This window comes from Homalodisca vitripennis, chromosome 4, assembly GCF_021130785.1.
Source record: "Homalodisca vitripennis isolate AUS2020 chromosome 4, UT_GWSS_2.1, whole genome shotgun sequence".
In the NCBI taxonomy this organism is placed as follows: Eukaryota; Metazoa; Arthropoda; class Insecta; order Hemiptera; family Cicadellidae; genus Homalodisca; species Homalodisca vitripennis.
The window spans coordinates 114,607,257-114,629,026 of NC_060210.1; the positions used below are offsets into that span (position 1 = coordinate 114,607,257).

The 21,770-nt window shown below is 34.2% G+C and overlaps 1 protein-coding gene across 1 annotated transcript; it reads left to right on the forward strand.

The window, feature by feature from the left end:
• The first annotated feature begins 708 nt into the window (after positions 1-708).
• Positions 709-21,767, forward strand: LOC124361158. Its single transcript, XM_046815197.1, is given in 12 exon segments — positions 709-915; positions 5,275-5,541; positions 7,160-7,426; positions 9,353-9,576; positions 10,248-10,458; positions 10,460-10,492; positions 12,363-12,554; positions 15,596-15,743; positions 18,183-18,241; positions 19,335-19,886; positions 20,017-20,716; positions 21,530-21,767. Coding segments are annotated over 12 exon segments (2,766 nt in total). The 5' UTR covers positions 709-837; the 3' UTR covers positions 21,565-21,767.
• The last annotated feature ends 3 nt before the right edge of the window (positions 21,768-21,770 follow it).

Sequence of the window (21,770 nt, forward strand, 5' to 3'; positions counted from 1 at the left end):
CACAATAAAAATGGTTGTTCTCGAAGAGCGGTTAAAGAGTACTCTTGAGCATTTCCTAGTATTTATCCTTATCAAAGTTAAAGAAAAACTCTCAAGCAATTTTCTTTTCAAATTGCCTTTAAAGTAGTGCATTTTAATGCAGTGACACCATTACAGTCCAGCAATCAGAGCAGCCCGCACCAAAGTGGTCCGGTAACGTTTGAGCTGGTATTGCCATATCACAGTTGACCACCAGTTGTTTCCTAATGTAATACTGTAACAGTAATGTAACACTGATAATAGTGTTAGGCGCGGAGTGTGTAAAGTGAGTATTCAAATGCAACAGCCACCGCAGGACTATTTTGGTATGTGCTGCTCTAAGAATAACACAACGAGTTACTCATAAATTTATACAAGAAGATTCATACAACATTTTCTTACATTAAGATTCTCTAACCCGAACATAAACTCCATTCAACGACTCTCAATGGAGTGTCAAATTATCACATATCTTCTCTTTATTGAAAGGTGCTTGAGGTACATTTGAACATTCCAAATAGTACGTGATCAGCTTGCAAAGAACCATTTTGAAGAAGGCTAAAATCCACAGAATCCAGACAGCATCGACCGTTATAAACATAACGTATACACCGATCTGTTGTCTACGATTCTACCTTGTTCCAATACTCTATGCTTCAATCTACTTCTACCGTCCTTGGAATATGTCATTTAAGCGCATGGACTCTGATGGTGTCGTGCGTGTCTCGTTTTGTTTTGGTTGTAGGTTATGTTTACGTCATTTGTTTAGTAATATGCTGATGTTTTTAGATTACAATATCTTTAAAAAGTCATAAAAATATGGCACAGGAAAAAGACTCCTTTACATTAAATATAGGTGTTGATACATCAAGTAATATTAGACGTGAGCAGTCGGAGGTAAGAGTTGTTTCCTCACAAAAATGTGTTTTTCTATCCACATGAGGCAAGCCTATTGCTCTCTAAAACGTTTTCTACAAAAATTATTGTAGTTCAACTGTTCTAAGTTGTGATAAACACTGACACAAATTATAAGGCCAATCTTTACTATTTGTACCCAGCTCAATTATTAAGGAACACTTTTTGGTCCTTCCAGCATTCAAGATTATGTTAAATTAGTGTAAAAGATGACTAAGCTTTCATGTGAGCAGGCAGAGTAGGATAAGCTTACTCCATTTTGATAGCGTATTATAAACATGAAATAAAAAATTATGGGTAGACTTTAATAAGCGGCCTAACACTCGTTCGGTTTTTTTTATTGAATGGTTCTAGTTTTCGAAGGAATAATTTGATATTACACTTTATTTAACTTAGCATATGATTTCAACTTATTAGTTATTAATTTTATTGTAAACAATAAATAGCTAGAAGTAGCAGTTTTAGACTTTTAAAATTGCGATAAATATGAGGAAAATATGTGAAATGTTTCTCACAAGTGACGAGATTTGTGGCTTCAACATGTGCGTTTGGCTCCTGGTAACCCATAGGGAGAATTCTTTCCTCCATTTCACAAAAGTGGTTACTCATTGGTATAAAGCTGGGCAAATTATAAATATTGTAAAGTTTCTGGGTAAAGTACGATAAGCGGACCCGGTTTTTATATAGAAATTATCAAATGATATTGAATTATTATACACATTGATATAATCAGACAATAGTAATTAATCTGAACAATAAATAAAAAATGGGTACCAACTGTATACCTACACATTTTCATATTCTAAACACAATTTTTATCTATAAGTAACTTTATAAAATAAAATAAGATAGTTAACTTTAGAAAACAAAACAAAATAACACTTAAATATGATTTACGTCTTTCTCGGTTTCAAGATGTTTGTTTTGTTGTCATATTTTGTTTATTTTTATAATGACATTTTTCCTGTCACCTGTCACCTGTCTTGATTTTATCATTTGATTAATGGTTATAGTTCCTTTAGTATTTATAACATCACGTAATTGTTTAAACTATTTCATTAATTTGAAACATGTGACTTTAATTTAGTATTATAGATACATTGATATCGATTGATAGTTCTGTTATTCAATATATAAACTATCAATGATTGTATTAAAAGCGAGATACTAACCGGGTCCGCTTATCGTACTCTGCCCAAGTTTCTTTTATATCTAACTCTAAACCAAAGTTGGTTTTGTTGTTTTGTAATGTTAGTGTTAAATTTACGTTTTTAAAATTGTAATGTACGAGATTCTTTTTGTTATAGTAATTTATTATAACTCTTACTGTATTCGATTTTTACATATCAAGATGTCCGATAAAAACAATTGAATAACGAGTGTAGGCCACTTATTCAATTCTCCCTAATCAAAGTCTCCTCCAAATTATTATTAATCAATCAATAAAAGTGCATTGTAGCTCAATTTAATATAGGTTGCTAAAACAAACTCATATAAATGTGTGTTACGAGATTTTTGCGGGAACTCATATTTTACTGGGTTTTGTTGTCTAAATAGAAGTAAGATCGTTCAAATACGTCCAAATTGACTTTTAAGTTGAGGGTTTGGTGAAGCCTCTCACACCAGTTGCTTGTGAGTGAAATCCAATTTCTATCTTTCTTTATGCATTATAGCAGTCCAATGAGGTTACCTAAAGGGTTGAAATTCAGGGTGAAACTCTACCTCTAATTTCTCTAACTTGGACATCAGTCCATTGAAATCTTAATATATGTCAGTCAAGAAGTTACTCTGGTTACATTGATCATACAGTTAACCATGATGGCAATGAGAAAAACGTAGAAGAAACAAATTAGTAAATAGAGTAGGCCTACATATTGTGAAAGTTAATCACGTGAAATTTTCCTGTACCTTATTCTTAGTAGGTGTTTTCAATAATACATTTAGAAGTTGTACACAACTTGATATTTATATTTTAAGTCAATGAGAATGAACAGAACAAATTCCATGAGACTCTGTAACAATTACAATAGTGAAAGTAGGAACTGGGTAGCTCAGAACTGGGAAATAATTCTATAATATAAAGTGTATACTGTATATAATAAACACTCGTAAATACAAGGTAGGCTATGTTCAAAAACTAAAGGGAATTTTCATTTTTTTTAAAGAAAATGTATTCATCTACATTAATGTTGCCATCTTAAAAATAGTTCCCATTATATATTATACACTTGTGCCAGTGCTTCTTCCAATGCTCAAATACTTCTCAAACTCAATCTTTGGTAATGTCATCTATGCTTGTAAAATGACAGCATAAAAAAGTATAAAATTAAAGAGCCACACAGAGCCATGTCTGGAGAGTACTAAGGCTGAGGCATCGTTACAGTACTGTTTTTGACAAAAAATTCATAAACAAGCAATGAAGCGTGAGTGTGAACATGATGCAAAAGCCATGTATTGTTTTGCCACAAAACCAGGTGTTTTGTTTTGGATTGGTTCATGCAAACTGTGTTGACTTTGTAGGTAGTATTTCGGTACTTTGGGATTATACCGACCACACCAGTATGAAGAACACAAAAATATAAATTTATAGAAACAAACATGATGGAATGAAAAAACAACTGTTTAATTACATAATTACAAGCATTTCCAGGTATTGTGATCGGTATTGTTGTCGCTGTTATCTTATCTTTCTCGATAATCCCGATTAGGGCAGGGCGCGGCATCACATGATTTGCACGGTACATAATTGCCTTTCCATTACAATTCAATTTATATTTCTGATCAGCCCCTCTAGAATTTGATATTTTACTGATAGGTACTATCTCGAGGGATGTTTTTCTTTTGTCGACATCAGCGCGGGGCAGCACCAAAGGTGCTGCTGATGGCCGGAGGCACTCGCATTTTGGGTGGCGGAGTGTGATCAAGAATAAAAACAAGTTTTGAGTGTTTTTTCAATAAAGAGTTTAGTTTTAGTTTGGTGATGTTTGTTTTTGTTGAATTTTTGTGTTTGGAGAAATGAAGAGGTAAAACACGGAAGTACAACAAAGCGACGCACCAGCTGAACGGGCGGCGAGACTCTGCAATCACGTTATCTACTAGACCGCTCGACTTTGACCTCTGTCTGAGGGTGGGGAGGGGTTTGCGATAAGACAATTCCTGTTTTATATTGACGAAATATTGTTCTACGCTAATCTAGTAATCAGTAGAAGCAAAATGTCAAATAACGATTCATGTCTGGGTGTGGTCGGTATAATCCCAAAGTACCAGTATTTCTTACTGACCGTTTGACCTTGTGGCAAGAATTCATGATGCACTATGCTATGAAAATCAAAGAACACAGTGAGTATAACCCTCACGTTCAAACCTTGTTAACCTTTTTCGAACTGTGCGAACCAGAATGTCTTCACTGGGATGATTGAGTCTTAGTTAATAAGTCATATCCATAAACCTATATTTCGTTACCTTTTATAACAAGTTTCAATAGTTTTGAACTGTCATTGACATAATTTTTTTACTTTTGGACAGCATCCATTTGCTGCTATTTTTTTCAAAATTCAACAATTTTGGAGCTAATTTTGCTATTACACATCTAATATTGCCTATTCATATCTAAAACATTTGAAAAATGTTCGTGAAATGAGCCAATTGATATGCCAACATTATCAGCGACTGATCATAATATGGCAATCGTTTATCTTAAAACCTTAATTGTTAGTACATTTCTCTTCTTAGTACCTAAGTATCTTCAGTAAGCTATCTGCTGCGTATAAGTGTATAATTTGTGTTTAGAGCATTTTTCAGACAATTTACTTGCTGACTGTTTTCGAACAGGATGTAATATGTTTGACAATGTGGCCACATGAAAACAGGTAGTTGCCAATTCAAGAGTTCGTTATGTCTTCAGTAGGTCTTTTTTTGTAAGTCCACATGAAAATTAAATTAGATGGAAAAATTATAGCTTTTCATAAAATTAATGAGTAGGCCTGTCACAAAAAGTGTGACCATAGTAATGGTAGTCGACAATATCTGTCAATTATAAGACCGTTAATGGTTTGCAACTCTATATTTGTTTCAGAGGCATAGGGCAATCTTAAATCATCAATTGGTAGTGTAGTATTCTGATGGAAGGATTTCTTTTAATGTGAAACACAGCAGTAGTTGCACCAATTTCAAGAATGAGTTACAAAATTCTAGTTCTAGACTGATCTTTGTTCTTAGGGATTGTACTAGAAAACCAACAAGAAGCTTATTTAAAAATACATTTTCTAAGTTTTACAATGAGCTGACTTTAATAGTATAGAATAGGTTTAGTTATATTAATATATATTTTTTATTTTTAAGAAAAACAAAAGAAAACTTCCAAAGAAGAAGGGCCAGTCAAAAGCCAAAAGAAAAATTACAAATGATGAAGATTCTGAAAGTGATTACGAGACATATAAGAAATTGAAAATAAGCAATGATAAATCAAAACAAACTCAGTACGTGTCATCCCTGTTCGGACACAATCCAGAAATACCTTCTCTGGAGTCAAAAGATGTAAGCCCAGTCTGCGAAGAGGTTTTCTCAAATGATACTTTCAAGGAGTTCAGCAATGTGCATGCGTTTACAGTAAGTAAGGCTTTGGTTTTATTTAGAATAAGTCTTCATTGATTCAGGATATTTATTTTCTTAATTACTTCTCTTCTTTCTTTTTAAATGTAATTTTAAGAATAGAACAGAATAGAATATATTTACATTTCAAAGCTTATACATTTTTACAGAAATAAAAAGCCACTAGTAACCCGTCACTTTTAACCAATTTTTTTTAATTACATCTAAATTTGGGTACTTCTAGACACATTTTTAACTAAAGAAAAAAAAGAATTTAGGGCTATGGTATAGCTGGGTTAGCATGTAACTGCTTACAGCAATCAGGTAAAGCTAATTCATTTTTAAAAATTGGTTTCAGATAAAAGTACAAATATAGTGCATTGAAAAAAAATAAGAATAAAATGCAAAGATATTTTGACTGAATTTTAACAATGGTTAACATTATAATAATATATAAAACCAATAAAAAAAAACTTAAATTAAGCTAATATGAGCCTTATTTATTTTTATATTCTTAGATGTGCTATATAGATAAAACAAAACAGGGGTAGTTACACTGTTTATAACTAAATAATGACTGTACCAATTATAATCATCTGATTTGTTGGATTTGTCTCTGCCCCAAATAGCAGTTCTTTTAAAATATAGTAAATGTTCATGGAAAAAAATCAGGTAAATAGAATAAGAACAACCGTTGACGAGCATATATTGTCGATTCTGTTAAGTTCTGTAAGTGTGTCCAGAGTCTTGCCCCACCTCTTTTATCATACTGACCACATCCTTATTCTTTTCCTCTGGAATTCCATGGATCTCCAAGAATTCCAAGAATTGACTCTAGAATTCTCCTTCTTGTTTTGCAGCCATTGCTCCAACTCTGACATTCTTTTGGTGAGAACGTTGCTTTCTTTTACCAAACTTTCAATTATTTTTAGACACTTATCCAAAGAATCACTCTGCTCCTTGATAACCTTAATATTTTCATCCAAACTCACATATAGATAGCTTCATGTGATTTATTTAAGTTGCCTTAATGGGTTTTCTGAATTTCTGCTATTTCTAAAAGTTTTACCATTATATCTTCAACGGTAAATTTACCTTCCTGGACATCAAAATTAAGCTTTTCTCTTCATAGCCACGTGTCGCAATGGCATACCATCCACCATTATGTAATCCACATCTGTTTTTATTATTTTTAAAGTCAGTTGCATGAAATGATTGCTTACAATTGGTGCAATCCATCTTAACCTGTTTGGCACACACAGGACTAATTGCTTTCATGCACACACACCACAGTTTGCCATTGTATAGAAGTATAGAAACTACTCAAAACAGAAAAAACTCAATTCGTGAATCCATTAATAGCACAGTTGAATATTACAAGTGGGCTATGTGAGTATGTGAAAATCAATTACTGCAGGGAAACCATCTCAGTATGTTATCTATGTCGGTCTTATCTGGCTCATCACAGAAGACTAGTAGTCTTACTACAATATTTAAATGTTAGTTATAAATCAAAGTTGTGTATAGTATCCTTTTTATAAGTTCATCTTTAAAAGATTAAGTAGTTTTATTAAACCATCTGTATTTCAAAAAAATTGTAAGTGTTTAAAAAAAATGCTTTGTTTGTAATTTGAAGATTAAAACATTGGAGGAAAGTTTTGGAGTGACGAAGGCGACAGTGGTACAGCAGCTGGCGTTACCCGTGCTGATGTCTGGGAAGGACGCGCTAGTACGCTCCCAGACTGGCAGCGGAAAGACTCTGGCGTATGCTGTACCAATCGTAGAGGCCCTACATCGTGTGCGACCCAAGCTGACCAGAACTGATGGCATCAAAGCTGTGGTGGTGCTGCCCACCAGAGAGCTTGCACTGCAGACTTATCAGTGCTTTGAGCTGCTGGTCAAGGTAAGGACCAACCAGGGGTGCCTCTTAGCCAGATCCCAAATAGATATGGAATTTGGAAACAGTGGGGAGAATGGTAGTAAAGTTGAAGACGTAGTGTTAGAAAATGGCATTTGTTTGCTCATGATGCACAAATCAATAGGAGTCAAATGTTTGGATGCGTTTTTTTAAGTATCTTTGGCTCTCATCCACAGTATTTGTCAAATCTGTGTGATGTTAAGAAACTAAATACACTATCTATCATTTAGGCATTTTTCAAACATGCAGTTGTGGCAGTTTACATAAATGTCTTTATTATATACATAACAACATACAGGTTGAAGTGGGCCTTGGTGATTATAATAAACTATAATTGTCTGATAATATGAGGATTGAAAAGTATCAATGTGCAATACCTAAGTGTTTCAAAGCCGACATTAACCCATTGCGGATCGTATTGTTTTGGCGCGCGGGCACCAGCGGGCGCGAATTAATTCACGAACAGCAATGGTGCGCCACATCGTTTCGCTCGCTATTGTATACTAGATAATTAATTCAGCTGCGAAGGTATTCGTTCAGATGGAAACATGGGCCTGCTGGTGTATCCGTGATGTAGGAACGATAACACGCGAGCAAGGTTACGGCGTGGCACGGATGATGTCTGAATCATAGTCTAAATAAAGCGGCTTGGGCGAATCGATTGCCATCTGGGCCATTGTCTAGACTAAACCCACCAACATGAACGTCTGCGTCGTTTAGTTGTGTCACTATCCTCAAAAGTATTATAATAACAACTGAGGAAAACACCCAATCAGAAGTGCTAAAAAGCAGAGAGAGTAAACTCATATGAATGATTTTTCAACTTCGTCATACAACTGCGATCTGTAGGATATTTATAAAACTTTTGAAAACTCTAAACGTAGACCGTTGTTAAACACTCTTAGTAGACAAGTGAAGACGGTCGCCCGATCTATCAGACATTAACAGAACTATTTGGAGGGAAATTTAAAAGCAGACCGCTTTTGCGACCTGAGCTTAGGTCCGGTCGCTGCGTGACGAGCCCAGCTCGTCAGTGATCCGCAATGGGTTAAAGTATAGCTGTAGTTATATAGTTTGCTATTACTATAGCAAATATAATTGGGTCTATAACATAACTAATTCATGTAGTATAAATCATATTGACTTATTGATTACAGTGAACAAGGTTTTCGCCGATGTATTGGTCACAGCTGAGTGGGAGAGTCAGGGTCCACCGTAAGAAGTCGCTCAGCTGTACATCTTATCTAAAGAAAAGTTACTCATTAGAGAATAAATGCTAACAAAAACTACAATTTTGAAACAAAAAAATTATAAGTATGCTTATGCAATCGAAAAGAAAAAGTGGGGGGGGGGGAAATAGAGGATGAGGATGCACATTATTCATTTTCAAAAGCTGTTCAGCCTACCTTTGTGGCTATATACTCACTCAGTGTTTGTTGCTAGACAGACAAATGTAGCTAAAATTTTTCTCTTGCATTTCAAGAAATAGAATAGTAGCACAGTTTCTATAAATTGCGTTATTACGAGTTAAGCAAACTATGAACACATCAAAATATATTCTCTCAATTTCAATTGGTTGATTAATTGTGATATTAAAATTAATATTCTCAGATATTTGATTAATATGCATATATTATAAAGCTACACATACACAGTATATTTTTAATTCTATTGATAATTTTTAAAATTGTCTAGTCTTAAAAATTCATTTGTTTATTACATTTTATATGATTTATTACTGTAATAATCGTTAGCATAAGTTAAATATAGACTAAAATTAATTGTTACCTTGTAGAAATCTGACTTCTAACTTTGTCAAATTTATAAAAAAAGGCATTTAAGGTATTTATTATTACCATTATTATAACATTTTTGTGTGATCGTTCTCAGAGAAAGTATGTTATGTTGTAGTCATTCAAGTGGTTGGTGCCGGGGCTGGTGGTGGGGGGAGGAGAGAAGCGCAAGTCAGAGAAGGCCAGGTTGCGGAAGGGTATCAACATTCTAGTGGGGACTCCTGGGCGCATCAACGACCACGTGAGCCACACACAAGCCCTAAAGCTGGATTGTGTGCAGTGGTTGGTTCTGGATGAAGCGGACAGACTGCTGGATCTGGGCTATGAGCGAGAGATCACCAGGTCGGTAAAACGGGAAAATCCATTAAAAGTAGGTCAGACAAAGAAATGAAATACCGTAACTTGTGTTCAGGATTGAATGAATTCTGTTTGTGACAAGCTACCAGATATTTTAACTTCTAATTTATAGAACGTTTATATGGGTCTTCCAATCTATCATTGTATTTTTTTACATGTACATAAATTAAAATACCAAAAGGAGAATAATATTGATAAAATACTTAATATTATGTGATATTGTTGTACATGTTAAGCTCAATCTACATAATCAGTTCATGTTTAATTCCTGGATCAAAATGCTTTTATAACATTATTCTAAAGGCTTAGAGAGTGAAGATTTACTATAAATAAAAGTATAGTAAGTAATAAGTTGTTATGATGTTTTGAAATGGCAGGAAAATATATTATGTGGTCTGTAGCCGAGTGATTTGTCATTGTTATTTCTTACAAGGCTAGAACACTACATTTCGAAGATTGAAAATCTACCCTCTTTTTCAGGTATTGATTTCTACTTACTTAACCGTACTAAGTCTTTGCTTCGAAAGAAGAGAGAGTAGCAATGGCAAACACGTAACAATGGCAAATTTCTGAAATTATGATTTTCTTTCAAATTAACTGCCTTCAATAATAAACTTTATGGAAAGAAACATGAGTGATTGTTGTTTTGTTGGCAGTCTTGTAAAGCAGCTTGACGAGCAGTCACAGGAGAGGCGCCAGACTGTGCTACTCTCCGCGACGTTGACAGCACGAGTGGAGCAGTTGGCCGGTCTGGCTCTGACCGCTCCTGTGCGACTGGATGCGTCACAGGCCCGCGACTCGGAGCTGGTGATCCCACAGTCGTTGTCTCAACACTACATTGTTACACCGGCCAAGCTGCGACTGGTCCTCCTTGGCTGCCTTCATACACTGGAAATGTCAGGTATGGAAGATGATGTATTGTACTATCTGGATTACGCATTGGCCACCCTCCATTTTTATTATGCAGAATGTCCCATGAGTAACCAGACAAACTTATCAGGTGGTTTCCTCTCATCAAAATAAAACAAAATAAAAGTTCATATAAACATATGTCCGGAAACGCTTTCTTCTCTAAAAGTTACGGTTAAAATGTTTGTGTGTTTATTACTTATTTAATGAAGTTAATGTAGATACTTCAAATCTAAACAAAGCATGTTTTTTCAAGACCGAATTTTGCATATTTTGTCTGAAATCTCTGTATTGGGTGGTATTACAGGTCTGGGACATATTAAATTTTCAGTTTATTTAACATAAAATCCAGTACATTTAACAATTATCTTTATGTCATGATAACATCAGTGTAGCTTTATTTCCGTCCTTTCCTAGAAAATCTGGTGAAATCTTTCACTAGCCATAGCTCGCTAACAAAGCGTTTCCTGACTTATATTTATATGAAGTTTCTTCATTATTTTGATGATAGGAAACCACCTGAGTAGTTTGTCGGGTTACTCGTCGGACACCCTGTATATGATTTTATTATATATTGTTATTGTGATAATTATAGGGCAAATCATTTTTAATCATCATGTTTTAACAAATATCTCGTTCAGACTCTTCATTCATTTAGTTAACACTCATACTTCTTTTAAAAGGAAGAGGTAAAATCTTTAGTTGAACATTGCATAATCCAATTTATAAATTTAACCTGACATTTTTTTAAGTGAAAAAATACATAACATGGTTACATATCATGATACCTTTAGAAGAATGCACGTGTTCATTATTTTGATGATTCTGTTAGTTGTTGTACACCCCACAAAGGACTTTTGTGCCACATAGCATCATATAAGGGTGCTGTAGGTGGGGAGGCTCTCAAATTATGAGGGATGTATGAATCAGCATTGCAGATTGGTTTTACTCTGCGAATGCAAGTGGTTGACAGAGCCAACTATTGCCGAGCAAATAATGAAGGTTAAATATTAATGAAACTAAATAATGCCTAAAATAAAAACATAATCCTACAAGAATATTTCTGCTTATTTATACAGGTATCCACCATATTGTACTAAATAATTTATATCTCCAGAATAGCTTGACCGATTAAGTAGACATTTTACTACTCATCTGTACAGACACCTATATTGACTAAAATAATCAACTCATTTCAGTTTCATTTCCATTTTCCTGTTTAAACCACTATCATGTTTCCTAACTCATATTAATTATGCAGATACATTAATATTTTACACTACAGTAAAAGAAATACAAGATAAGACATTTTCACTTGGCAGAAATCCTTCAATTGCTATAATTCACTTGATAGAAATCCTTTATTTGTCATTTCATTTCATTTTCATCACTTTTATTTGCCACAAAAATGCTCATCATTGACAAAGTCATAAATACAGCTCATTATTACAGCCACGTCAAAATCTTAAAACTAACAATAATGAATCCTATACAGCACAATAGTGATTGTATCAGAATAAAATAACGCAATAATCATAAAAATTCCATAATTTTAAAATTCATTGAAGCTATAAAATGGATTCTCCAACAGCTAGTAATAGAAATTATTTTTAAATCTGTCAAAGGGATATGATCTAATTTGTCTTTCAAAACATTTATGGACCTTCAAAGATACCACAACATGGCTGTTAAGAGTTTTACTTAACCGATATTATCTAATTTTAACAATTTTTTTCTATTTGTCAGGTAAGAGGGTTAAAGTAATCTTTGCAGTTGGTGAGATATGATGCTTTATTTTCAACCCAGGCTTAAATTTTCAACCTTTTGGCTGTCACTAAAGTGGTTTGTGTCTGTATGTCTAGGTGGTAAGAGAAGGCAAGATGCTGGTATTCATGGCAACTCAGGACATGGTGGACTATCACACCGAGCTGCTGAGTACTGTGCTGACTGACACTGCTGAGTTCCTGCGTCTGCATGGCTCCATGACTCAGCATGAGCGCACGCAGGTCTTTCAGACCTTCAAGGCTGCCGACTCGGGCGTATTGCTCTGTACGGTAAGTGTATCAAAGGTCAACAAAAGTTTCCTATTGAATGCAAAATGTCACATTGGCTCCAAGGTTATTAATTAGGAAATATTAATGGGTAAATGATTGTCTCGCTAGTGTAGATTTAGTATACCAATCGTTTCTGTCAGTAACATCCTTTTTTTTGTCCATTTGATATAAAAATGAAAAAAAAGTTTACCTGTTGATCAAACAGACCAAATCAAATCAAATTACAGACCAATATCTATCATTCCAACACTTTATAAAATAATTGAAAACCCCGATACTGACCTAAAATCATTGACCATGTAATATTAAATCAGCATAACAACAAAGATTCATAATTTAGTTTACCAACTAGTTTAGATAGTTTACTAATCTACCAGTTGATGAACTGTCTTTAGTAAATAGTTCCTCAACCTGCTTTGTTTTTTGTTTGGATTTAGAATAATCTTCTTCTTGTGCATTACCTAAATCAATGTCCTCTTAATCCTCCTGTTTAATAACTAGTCGACTTCTTCTTGTATTATATTTCCACAATTCTTCAGCAAGTTCAAGCTTATCTCTCTTTTTTTCAACTATTGATTATTCCTTATTGATTAGCATCTTATTTTTGAGGAAATCGACTTTTTAAACACTACTTTTTAAAGCTTAGAAAACATTCATAAAAAATTTACAATATAAAATCATAGTAATACTTATAGGTAAAGTACTCTCACATAAATTTTCTACCAAATTACAAAAAATTAAACTAAAATTTTTAAAAAAATTAAGAAGTTCTTTAGAGATATTCATAACAGATTTATATGCTGAGTTCAAATCATCTGAAAGATCTTTGTCTTTGTTTCAATTTCAATTTATCCATTATTAAGATTAAATATTTTTAACATCTGAATGAAAAAACGTTGAAAGTTTGTTGGTATTTACCAGCTTTACTTGTTTAATCATTTTGTTAATAATCGATTTATTGTTCAGCCTATACCAATGCTCACACACAGAATGTACAGAACGTATACAGACATATGGATAGAAATTTCTAGAAAAACCTATTTTTAAAATTGAATGGTTCCAAAACAGATATATCTATTAGAAGTAATTCTAATTTGTAATGATTGATTATAAAAACACCTATTTACTGAAAAAAAAACAAAAACTAAAAATTAAATATATATTTATATCAAAATTAATCAGTGATTAAAACCAGTACTTCTCATTGGTGAACCGTTCCACCTATAAAATTGAACTGGTGCCAGCTAAGACATTCTTGCCAACTCTTGGACAAAGACGCAATAAGTCAACACGTCTTTATTTTAAATTCGAGGCCTTCTATACTACAAGTAGGAAATATATGCTATTTATATCTAATTATAAAAATTAGTTTGTCTGGTTTTACAAGTTGCTTAGGAGTTACAGTTATGAAACTTCATCAATTATACTTTAATTAAAAGAGAGGCAATTATGTGTACTGTAACATACATATGTGTATATACATACTGTATCGTCCCATATAAAATATATAAATATAGTGTGTCACCTCATATAAATATTTTTAGATACAGTATAATTTTCATTATGTAGAGACATCGTCGAACAATATTTAACTTTCACTGCTATGGAAACATGCGATTTTGTACTGCACCGACTAAAATTGGTGTGTTTCCTCTTTGGGATCATCAAGACAACAACAAGCCTGAGCTGGCTGCAATAAAAGAAAAAAATAATATTTTATACAATATGTCAACCAGAAAAATTAAGTACATGATGGATAAGATTAGGAAGAGTTCACAGCATATTAGTGCTGCTATCTAGCAGACAACAGTACAACTATGTAGTGAAACTCTTGAAATATCATACTAGAGATGCGTTATTAATTATTTAGTTAATCTGTGTAGTACTGATAGTGCATGTTATACTTGAAAACCTTTTAAAAATTTAGAAACTTCCATCATAAAAAAAAATTAAACCAACATTTAAATATTTATAGGTATATAAATGGTTTTAAAATACATGGATTTAGGTGGGTTTATAATCAGTTAGAATTTATGTTTTCATTTGTATTGATCTATATTATTATACACTTTTTATTTAAATACAGCAGTAATTTGAAAGGCTTATGAAATATTGTATATCTTGTAGGAATAAATTTTTTTTGTAAATTTATTAAGAATTCTAAAAGCCAATGATGCCAAATAACTAAGATAGAGCCATTATTAAAATAATGTTTTGAGTGGCCACCATCTTGAAACCATGAAAGATATAAGAGAAGTTTGCAAGTACTAAAGTTATTTTAAATTTATTATTGTTTGTAACAACAGTTCCTTTTTTCACCTATGTTAAACCATAGCTGAAATAAAAAGTACGTGTAAATAGGAGTGGAAATGTTTTTGATCTTATTGATTAATATTAACCAAAAAAACTTATCCAAAGCATTAAGTATTACTTGTAAGGAAAATTTGAACAGTGACAGTTTTTTATGTTAAAAGTTATTACAAAATAAATTAAAAATAAAAGACTTGCACAACGTTTGCAAAAAAAAGGAAACCATTTTTATTGTAGGAGTATGTAGTGAAATATTCAAGACAAAAACTTTTTTGAGATAGGTACAAACATCGGCATTATGAATTTTTTAATTGGTTGAGAGACTTGATTAAATTAAAAAATATACCAATTGAAACACATAATTTGCCACTCTTCTTGAGTAAAAAAAATAAGGTAATCCTCAAATTGATTACAATAGAGAAATTATTTCAATTAAGTATATACAATTATTTTTTTATATATTCATATATTTTGATGTTATTATCATTCCCACTTTGTAGTAATTTAATTCAGCAGTCAGCAAAAACATATTGACACATTTGATCAAATCCGATTACGGAGGCATTAACAACCTAATATCATCCGATAACCACTCATTTGCAAGGTTTCCTCAGGAGGCCATTCGTCTTGGCTGCTGCGGTGATAAATAAAGCAAACAAACATGAGTGGTGAGGGCTGGCCACAGCGTTGACAGTGTTGTTTATGGCTGTAGGTTGTTTTATTGGTTATAGATTTGGCAGGAGGTGACCCCCTGGGGGGACCAGCTGGGGGTGACCCCCCGCCCCCACCCCCTGCCCACATCAGCAGCCTGCTTGCTGCCCGCTCATTCATTCATTCATGTCTCTCACTCACTCATTCATTTGCAACAGTTTGACCTTGGTTAGTAATGAGTCCGCTAATATAATTGATAACATCTGTAAGAATCAACAAGACGGTATTAATTTATTTAGAGGTTTTAATTATTTTTTTGCACTTGATCTGCTTTCCAATATTTATATTCCGAACAAATTGAGTACTTTTCTTGTGTAACGCTTTAGCTGTTCAGAGTTACACTCGATATTTTTATTCTTGAGTAATTTTTGTTATTACATGAAACTTTTTATAATTGATTTATAAAATACTATAACATTCAACAAATTCGCCAAAAATTTAAATTAGTGCAATTTGTTTTAATTGCTCTTTTAGGCAGTTTTATATGAATGTGCCTGTTAAAATCTGCACCCCTTGTGGTCTTTTGATTCCAAAACAAAATGCGGTTTCACAAGTTTTTATATAATATTTTAGATATATAGTATTGCATATATACAGTATATATAAGAATAAGAATTACTAACCATTGGTTTGAAATTGTTCATCAAAATTTTAGAAATTTATTCATTGACTATCTACACATATGATTCGCCATATTCAAAATAACCTTGAATATTTTATGTTACAATTTAAAAGGAATATATAGGCCTATATATGTATATTTTATCTTCAAATCTTAGTACTAATTTAATACTTAATAATACTTAGTACTATTAATTTAATTACAATTTAATAAATGTTAAGATAAAAGCAACAAGAAGTTTAAAATATAAGATGATCTACTCTCTCAGTTAATTTAATTAGATTTCTCTGTCAGGGTTTAGAATATTCCATACAAAAACTGGTGACATGCCTATCACTAGAGGGGTAGAAAAATTTCTCATAAAGCGATATCGCAAAAACGAACTGATCTATAGACTTTAATTGGGCATGAAACTTCATTTCTGTATGAGGAACTTTGATGACGGTGCAAGTCCAGTATTTTAGTTTCTTCAGCTACTGTAAATATGCCGTCCCACAATGTCTAAGGAAACCAAATTCAATAACTTACGTGAACACAATTGAGTTAATTAAATAAAATCTACAATAAATTGATTGGTTTGCCTTGTTGCCACGATCTTGAAGTAAGAAGTGTTGTAACTTTTGTGATGTTTTCGCTCAAGAAATATAAACAAATTGAGAATAGTGGTTAAATTAATTACACATATGCTTTTGTTTGTCATAATACAATGTTTACATTGAATAGTTGATTACATGTAACAGGGTCTCTCAATTAAATTATGCAGCTTTAGAGAACAAGATGGGATTTTTAATTGCTTTAGTGGGGGCGTATCACGGAAGGATTTTCAAAATAAGAATTGGCCTATATTCATCCCAGGGACTCTTAGAATGTCCATGTAAAATTTCATTACAATCGGTTAAATAGTTTATGCTTGAAAGCAAAATAAACAAAAGCACTTATGAAGTAGTTTGAAATATGTTTTGGCTAAAAAGAAAAAAAAACACATGTCTCATAATTTTTCATTTAATCTGTTCAGAAGTAGTAGATAAAGTTAATGTTTACCATTAAAGTATATGCTCAAATAATAAATAATTGCATACATTTTATGGTTATAATTGAATTATATATTACTCGTGGTTTTAACAAAATAGCCTATTTTTTGTATGATATAAAAGCGTAATAACTATGAAACTGTAACTAGGGATATTATCAATCAACCTTCACTAATGTTTAGTGTAGCATTGAAGACTTCAGGCGTACACAACCCGTTCTCAGAACTACGAGTATCATGTAATTTTAGAAATAGCCAACACAATTAAAATATGTCAAGATTTGAACTGAGTTGCTTTAATGCTTTGTAAACCAGAAAACGTATGTCTTAGCTGTTAGTGTTACATGTTTCATTGAGTTTATAAATATCTGAACTCCTTTATTATCTAGCAAGATCAAAATATAAGGATTGGAACACACTGATCTCAATGTGCAGTCAAAACAACGTTTGAGCTTAGCTAAGTTGAACACTGAGGCCTTTTATTGTGAGAGGTGTGTTGTGTTCAAATTAATTGTTTATAACATATTTTGACAGCAGTTACCAGCTGTTAAATGTGGCAACCATGCGCTACCCTGCAAGTGGCTGTTACTCAAAGGAACTTCTTTAGTGGCACTTGGTATAGTTTATTTATTTTTAAGTTTGATTAATTTCACATTTATATTTCATTTTAAGCTTAAAAATTCCAGTTATACTTTATTTTAGTCTAACAGTTATGCATTATAATCTTGAGGACATTTTAAAAAAACAAATTTTTATAAATTTAAGACTCTAATTAAAATGTTTGAAAAATCAAATTCCTCAGACGATTTCAAATGCAAAGGAGCGGAACAGAGCAGAGACATTGTGTTAGGCTACAAGGAAGAAGGATGTGTTTTAATTAGCCCAAATGTGAGGTGTGGTGAAGGGGAGGGGTGATTTAGAGGGCCTGTGTTGATGGCAGCAAGCCTGTGTTTAGCCCCCCGCCGAGTGACACACGGAGCCGCCAGCCCCACCCTGCCCCGCCTGCCCCCCTTGGTTCACTGACTCTCTTCTATGTAGGAGTAACAACATTTCCCTGAAAGTGGGCACCTCTTCTGGGCTAGTTTATTGATAGAATTCCTTCACTATACCTTTGTTCCACTGACTAGCTGTCATTGAAAAATGTTCTAGAGGAAAACAAATGCTGTTAAACTTAATATTTACATTGAAATTAAGGAACTATTTGATTCACATATAAAGTTTTTGAAATTTACATTTAAAAATTACTTCATTTTTGTGGCTATAACAAGAACAGCAGCTTTAACAACAAATTTTGCAGTGGCAATGGATTTTGGTTTTGTTTGTTTAATGGCGTTTTCCCACCTATTCACAAAACTGACAGGAATACAATCAGTAGGGTTGAAGTATGATTTATGCTTTCAAATGAAGGAATCATTTTGATGTAGGTAGGATTGTGTGGTTTTGAGTGATTATCTTCTGAGAATTCGTACCTGTACCTCAACAGTCTTTTAAGTATTCTAGAAAATATTGAAGAACTTGTTTGGTTAACTTTAGTCATTGCATATGAAAACAAGGTAGAACAAAGAGTGGCTTTACATAAAAGAAACACTGTATTAAACTCATTAATCTCATTAACGCAAAGTTTATTGTATAAAACTTACAAAAAACCGTCCGTAGTAGACTTATCTACCAACATGAGACTTTACATTCTTTTGCAAACTAAAAACGTTCTCTAAGTGACCTTGAAAGATGGGAATTTTAAGGATATGGAGCAATAACATAGCCAGGAAAATTTTTTTGGGGGGATCAATATGGTTGATATTTTCTAATAGTGGATTGAAAGTAAGGAAAAGTGCAGTCCACCGCTCATTCCCCACCCCCCCCCCCCCCCACCCCCCCCCCCCCCCACCCCCCCCCCCCCCCACCCCCCCCCCCCCCCACCCCCCCCCCCCCCCACCCCCCCCCCCCCCCACAACTAACATCTGCTCTCTAATTTTTCCTCCCTCCTTCCCCACCATTCCATTTTCAACCCTTTTAAAATTAAACTGCATGATTTTTATTTATCGGATAACGTTTTTGTCGATATTGATGTTCAATTTTGATTTTGGTAATTCCTGGGTATGAACAGTCATTGTGCAGTAGTTTGCGTTCTCTGTCATCCTGCACTAGTTTAGAGTCCTTGAGGGGAGGAGCCCCCTTCCGTCTGCCTCTGTGGGACCGTGCCAGTGCGGAGTTCTGTTTTGCCCGCTCCAGAGACCTGCTCACTCGATGTCCTCCCCGGTTGGACTCCTCCGTCGAGGTCCTGGAGAGTTCTGAGGCCGAGGAGACTGTCTCCGCTTCACTGGATTTGCACCAGAAACACAGCGAACCTTTGAGAAAGTGTTTAAGCAGCGATAAAAACAACAGTGACTATTGGAAAATGAGGAGACCGTTGCAAGATTTTGGGAGGAAGTACAAAAATCATGACGGGTTGTCCAACTCTTGCACATTGTCCAACGAAGGTACTGTAACTAAGTCACAATCTACTGATTCTGCCTCGACACTGGATGCTTGTCCCTCAATAACCGACCTCAACGAGAGCTCAACCTTGAAAGATTGCAATGGCTATGAACACTCGGCCTCGCTGAAAGGCTTGTCTCTCTCCTCGCTGAACGAGTGTAGTAACATCAGTGGCTATACAGTTACGGATCTGAATAAGAGCAGCTATGAAAATATGTACACTTTAACGAAGAGCTATGATAATTTGAAATCAAGCCGGCAGAATGGGTTGGAGAAAGTAGAAAATAGTTTTCCGACTAATGGTTTTGAAGAGTTGGAAAAAACTAGAAGCTGAGTTTAGAATTACGGACCCAGTTTCGGAGCCAAATTTAAAGAATGGAACAGAATGCTCTGCAGAACTAAAGCCCTTGTCAAGGTTTCTCGATAAGTTTCCAGAATTGGACGATTCCCCGGGTCAAAGTTTTAGACCATTGGACAAAACCAGTCTTGGATATTCTTCTCGGGGTGGGAGTGATTATCCCAGTCTGAGGGAAGTGTCTCATTCTCCTGAGCGACTCTCGAAATATACAGAGAAGTACCCTAGAGAAAACAATCAGGTGGTTAGGCTCAGTTTCAAGCAACTTGAGAGGCACTTGGACTCGTTAGACTTGAACAGGAGGAGTTCTGAGAATATTTCAACCTTTGATGAAGTCTCGCCTATTGGTAGAAAGGAAGAATTAAGGAGAACAGAACTTTTTTCTGGTCGGAAGCAATTTGTTCCGCAGACACCTGTATTCAGGCGAAAACTCTCACAGCCTAAGATGGGAGAATCGTCAAGAAGGAGCACAAAATCTTCCCCTAACTCTCCAAGCATAACGTCACCTAAGGTCTATTTCCGGCCTCGCACAAATTCTCTCTCTGAGGAAAAAGTACGACCTCCTCCCAGTCGACGACAGTCATACAACTATTCCGCTCACTACGACTCCAGCTCTTCTGACTCAGAGTTTGACCGCCCTCCTTCCCTCTGCCAAGGTCAGAAGTGCCCCAGGACTCCCTCTCGTGTCAAACTGTCCCGCAACTGGCCCTCCTCGTCCTCCTCCTCTTCCTGCTCTGATTATCCCGAGTTCTCCGAAGACTTCCACTCTCTGTCTTCTTCGCATCAAGTCAGAACAAAATTCTAGCAGTCAATCTTGGCTAGAGTATTTCACAATCGAATCCGTATTTGCATCGTGCTTTGTGTTATTGTTGCACTTATTGTCAGTGTAATTGAGCTCAGAAATTGATATTGTAGATTTAACATTGCTGTAAAGTAAATACTTGCAAACAGTAACTACAGTAGTCTAAAGAATACTTCGTAAACTTTACTTCCGAAAATTCACTAAGACTGGAAACATTTTCAAACTTTTTATAACTAAATAAATCCATATTGGCCTCAGATAAGCCTGTGAAAATTTAATCTACATGGATTACGAACTGGTACATACTACATGAGATGTATTTTTATGTCAAAATGTCATGCCTTAAATCTTTATAATAATATTAAAATTTATTTTTATATTGCATATTTACTCAGTAAAACAAAACTATAAATATAGTTTTATACTTAAACTAAGCATAAGTAATATTAGTATATTTTTAAACTAATGACTGCAAAATGACCATGTTAAAATTTTAAACTTTTATAAATTAAATATTTTCTTTGAGAATAAAAGTTGAAATAATTTTCTTATATAAAACTACATCAGCATTATAGTATAAGGTATTTTTAGCACAGCTTAGCTTTACGATTATGTATTATGCAGTTAATTGACAATAACTTGTATTTCTCTGTCCTCCTTTGCACAGTCCCACTAACCAGTCTTCGCCAAACCCGTTGTTGATCGCTTTTTTTTGCTTCCGTTCTCGCCTTTTGCCGTGTTCCACTCTTGTGTTATCTTCTACTAACGGCAACCTATATATCAGGCACCTCTTGTCTCTGGGAATGGTACAGACACAACACTTAGGTTAGGTTAGGTGTACATACTCGGGGATTTAAGCACACACATACAGGAGACCAATGTCAAGTATTACGATCTAGTCTATTCTT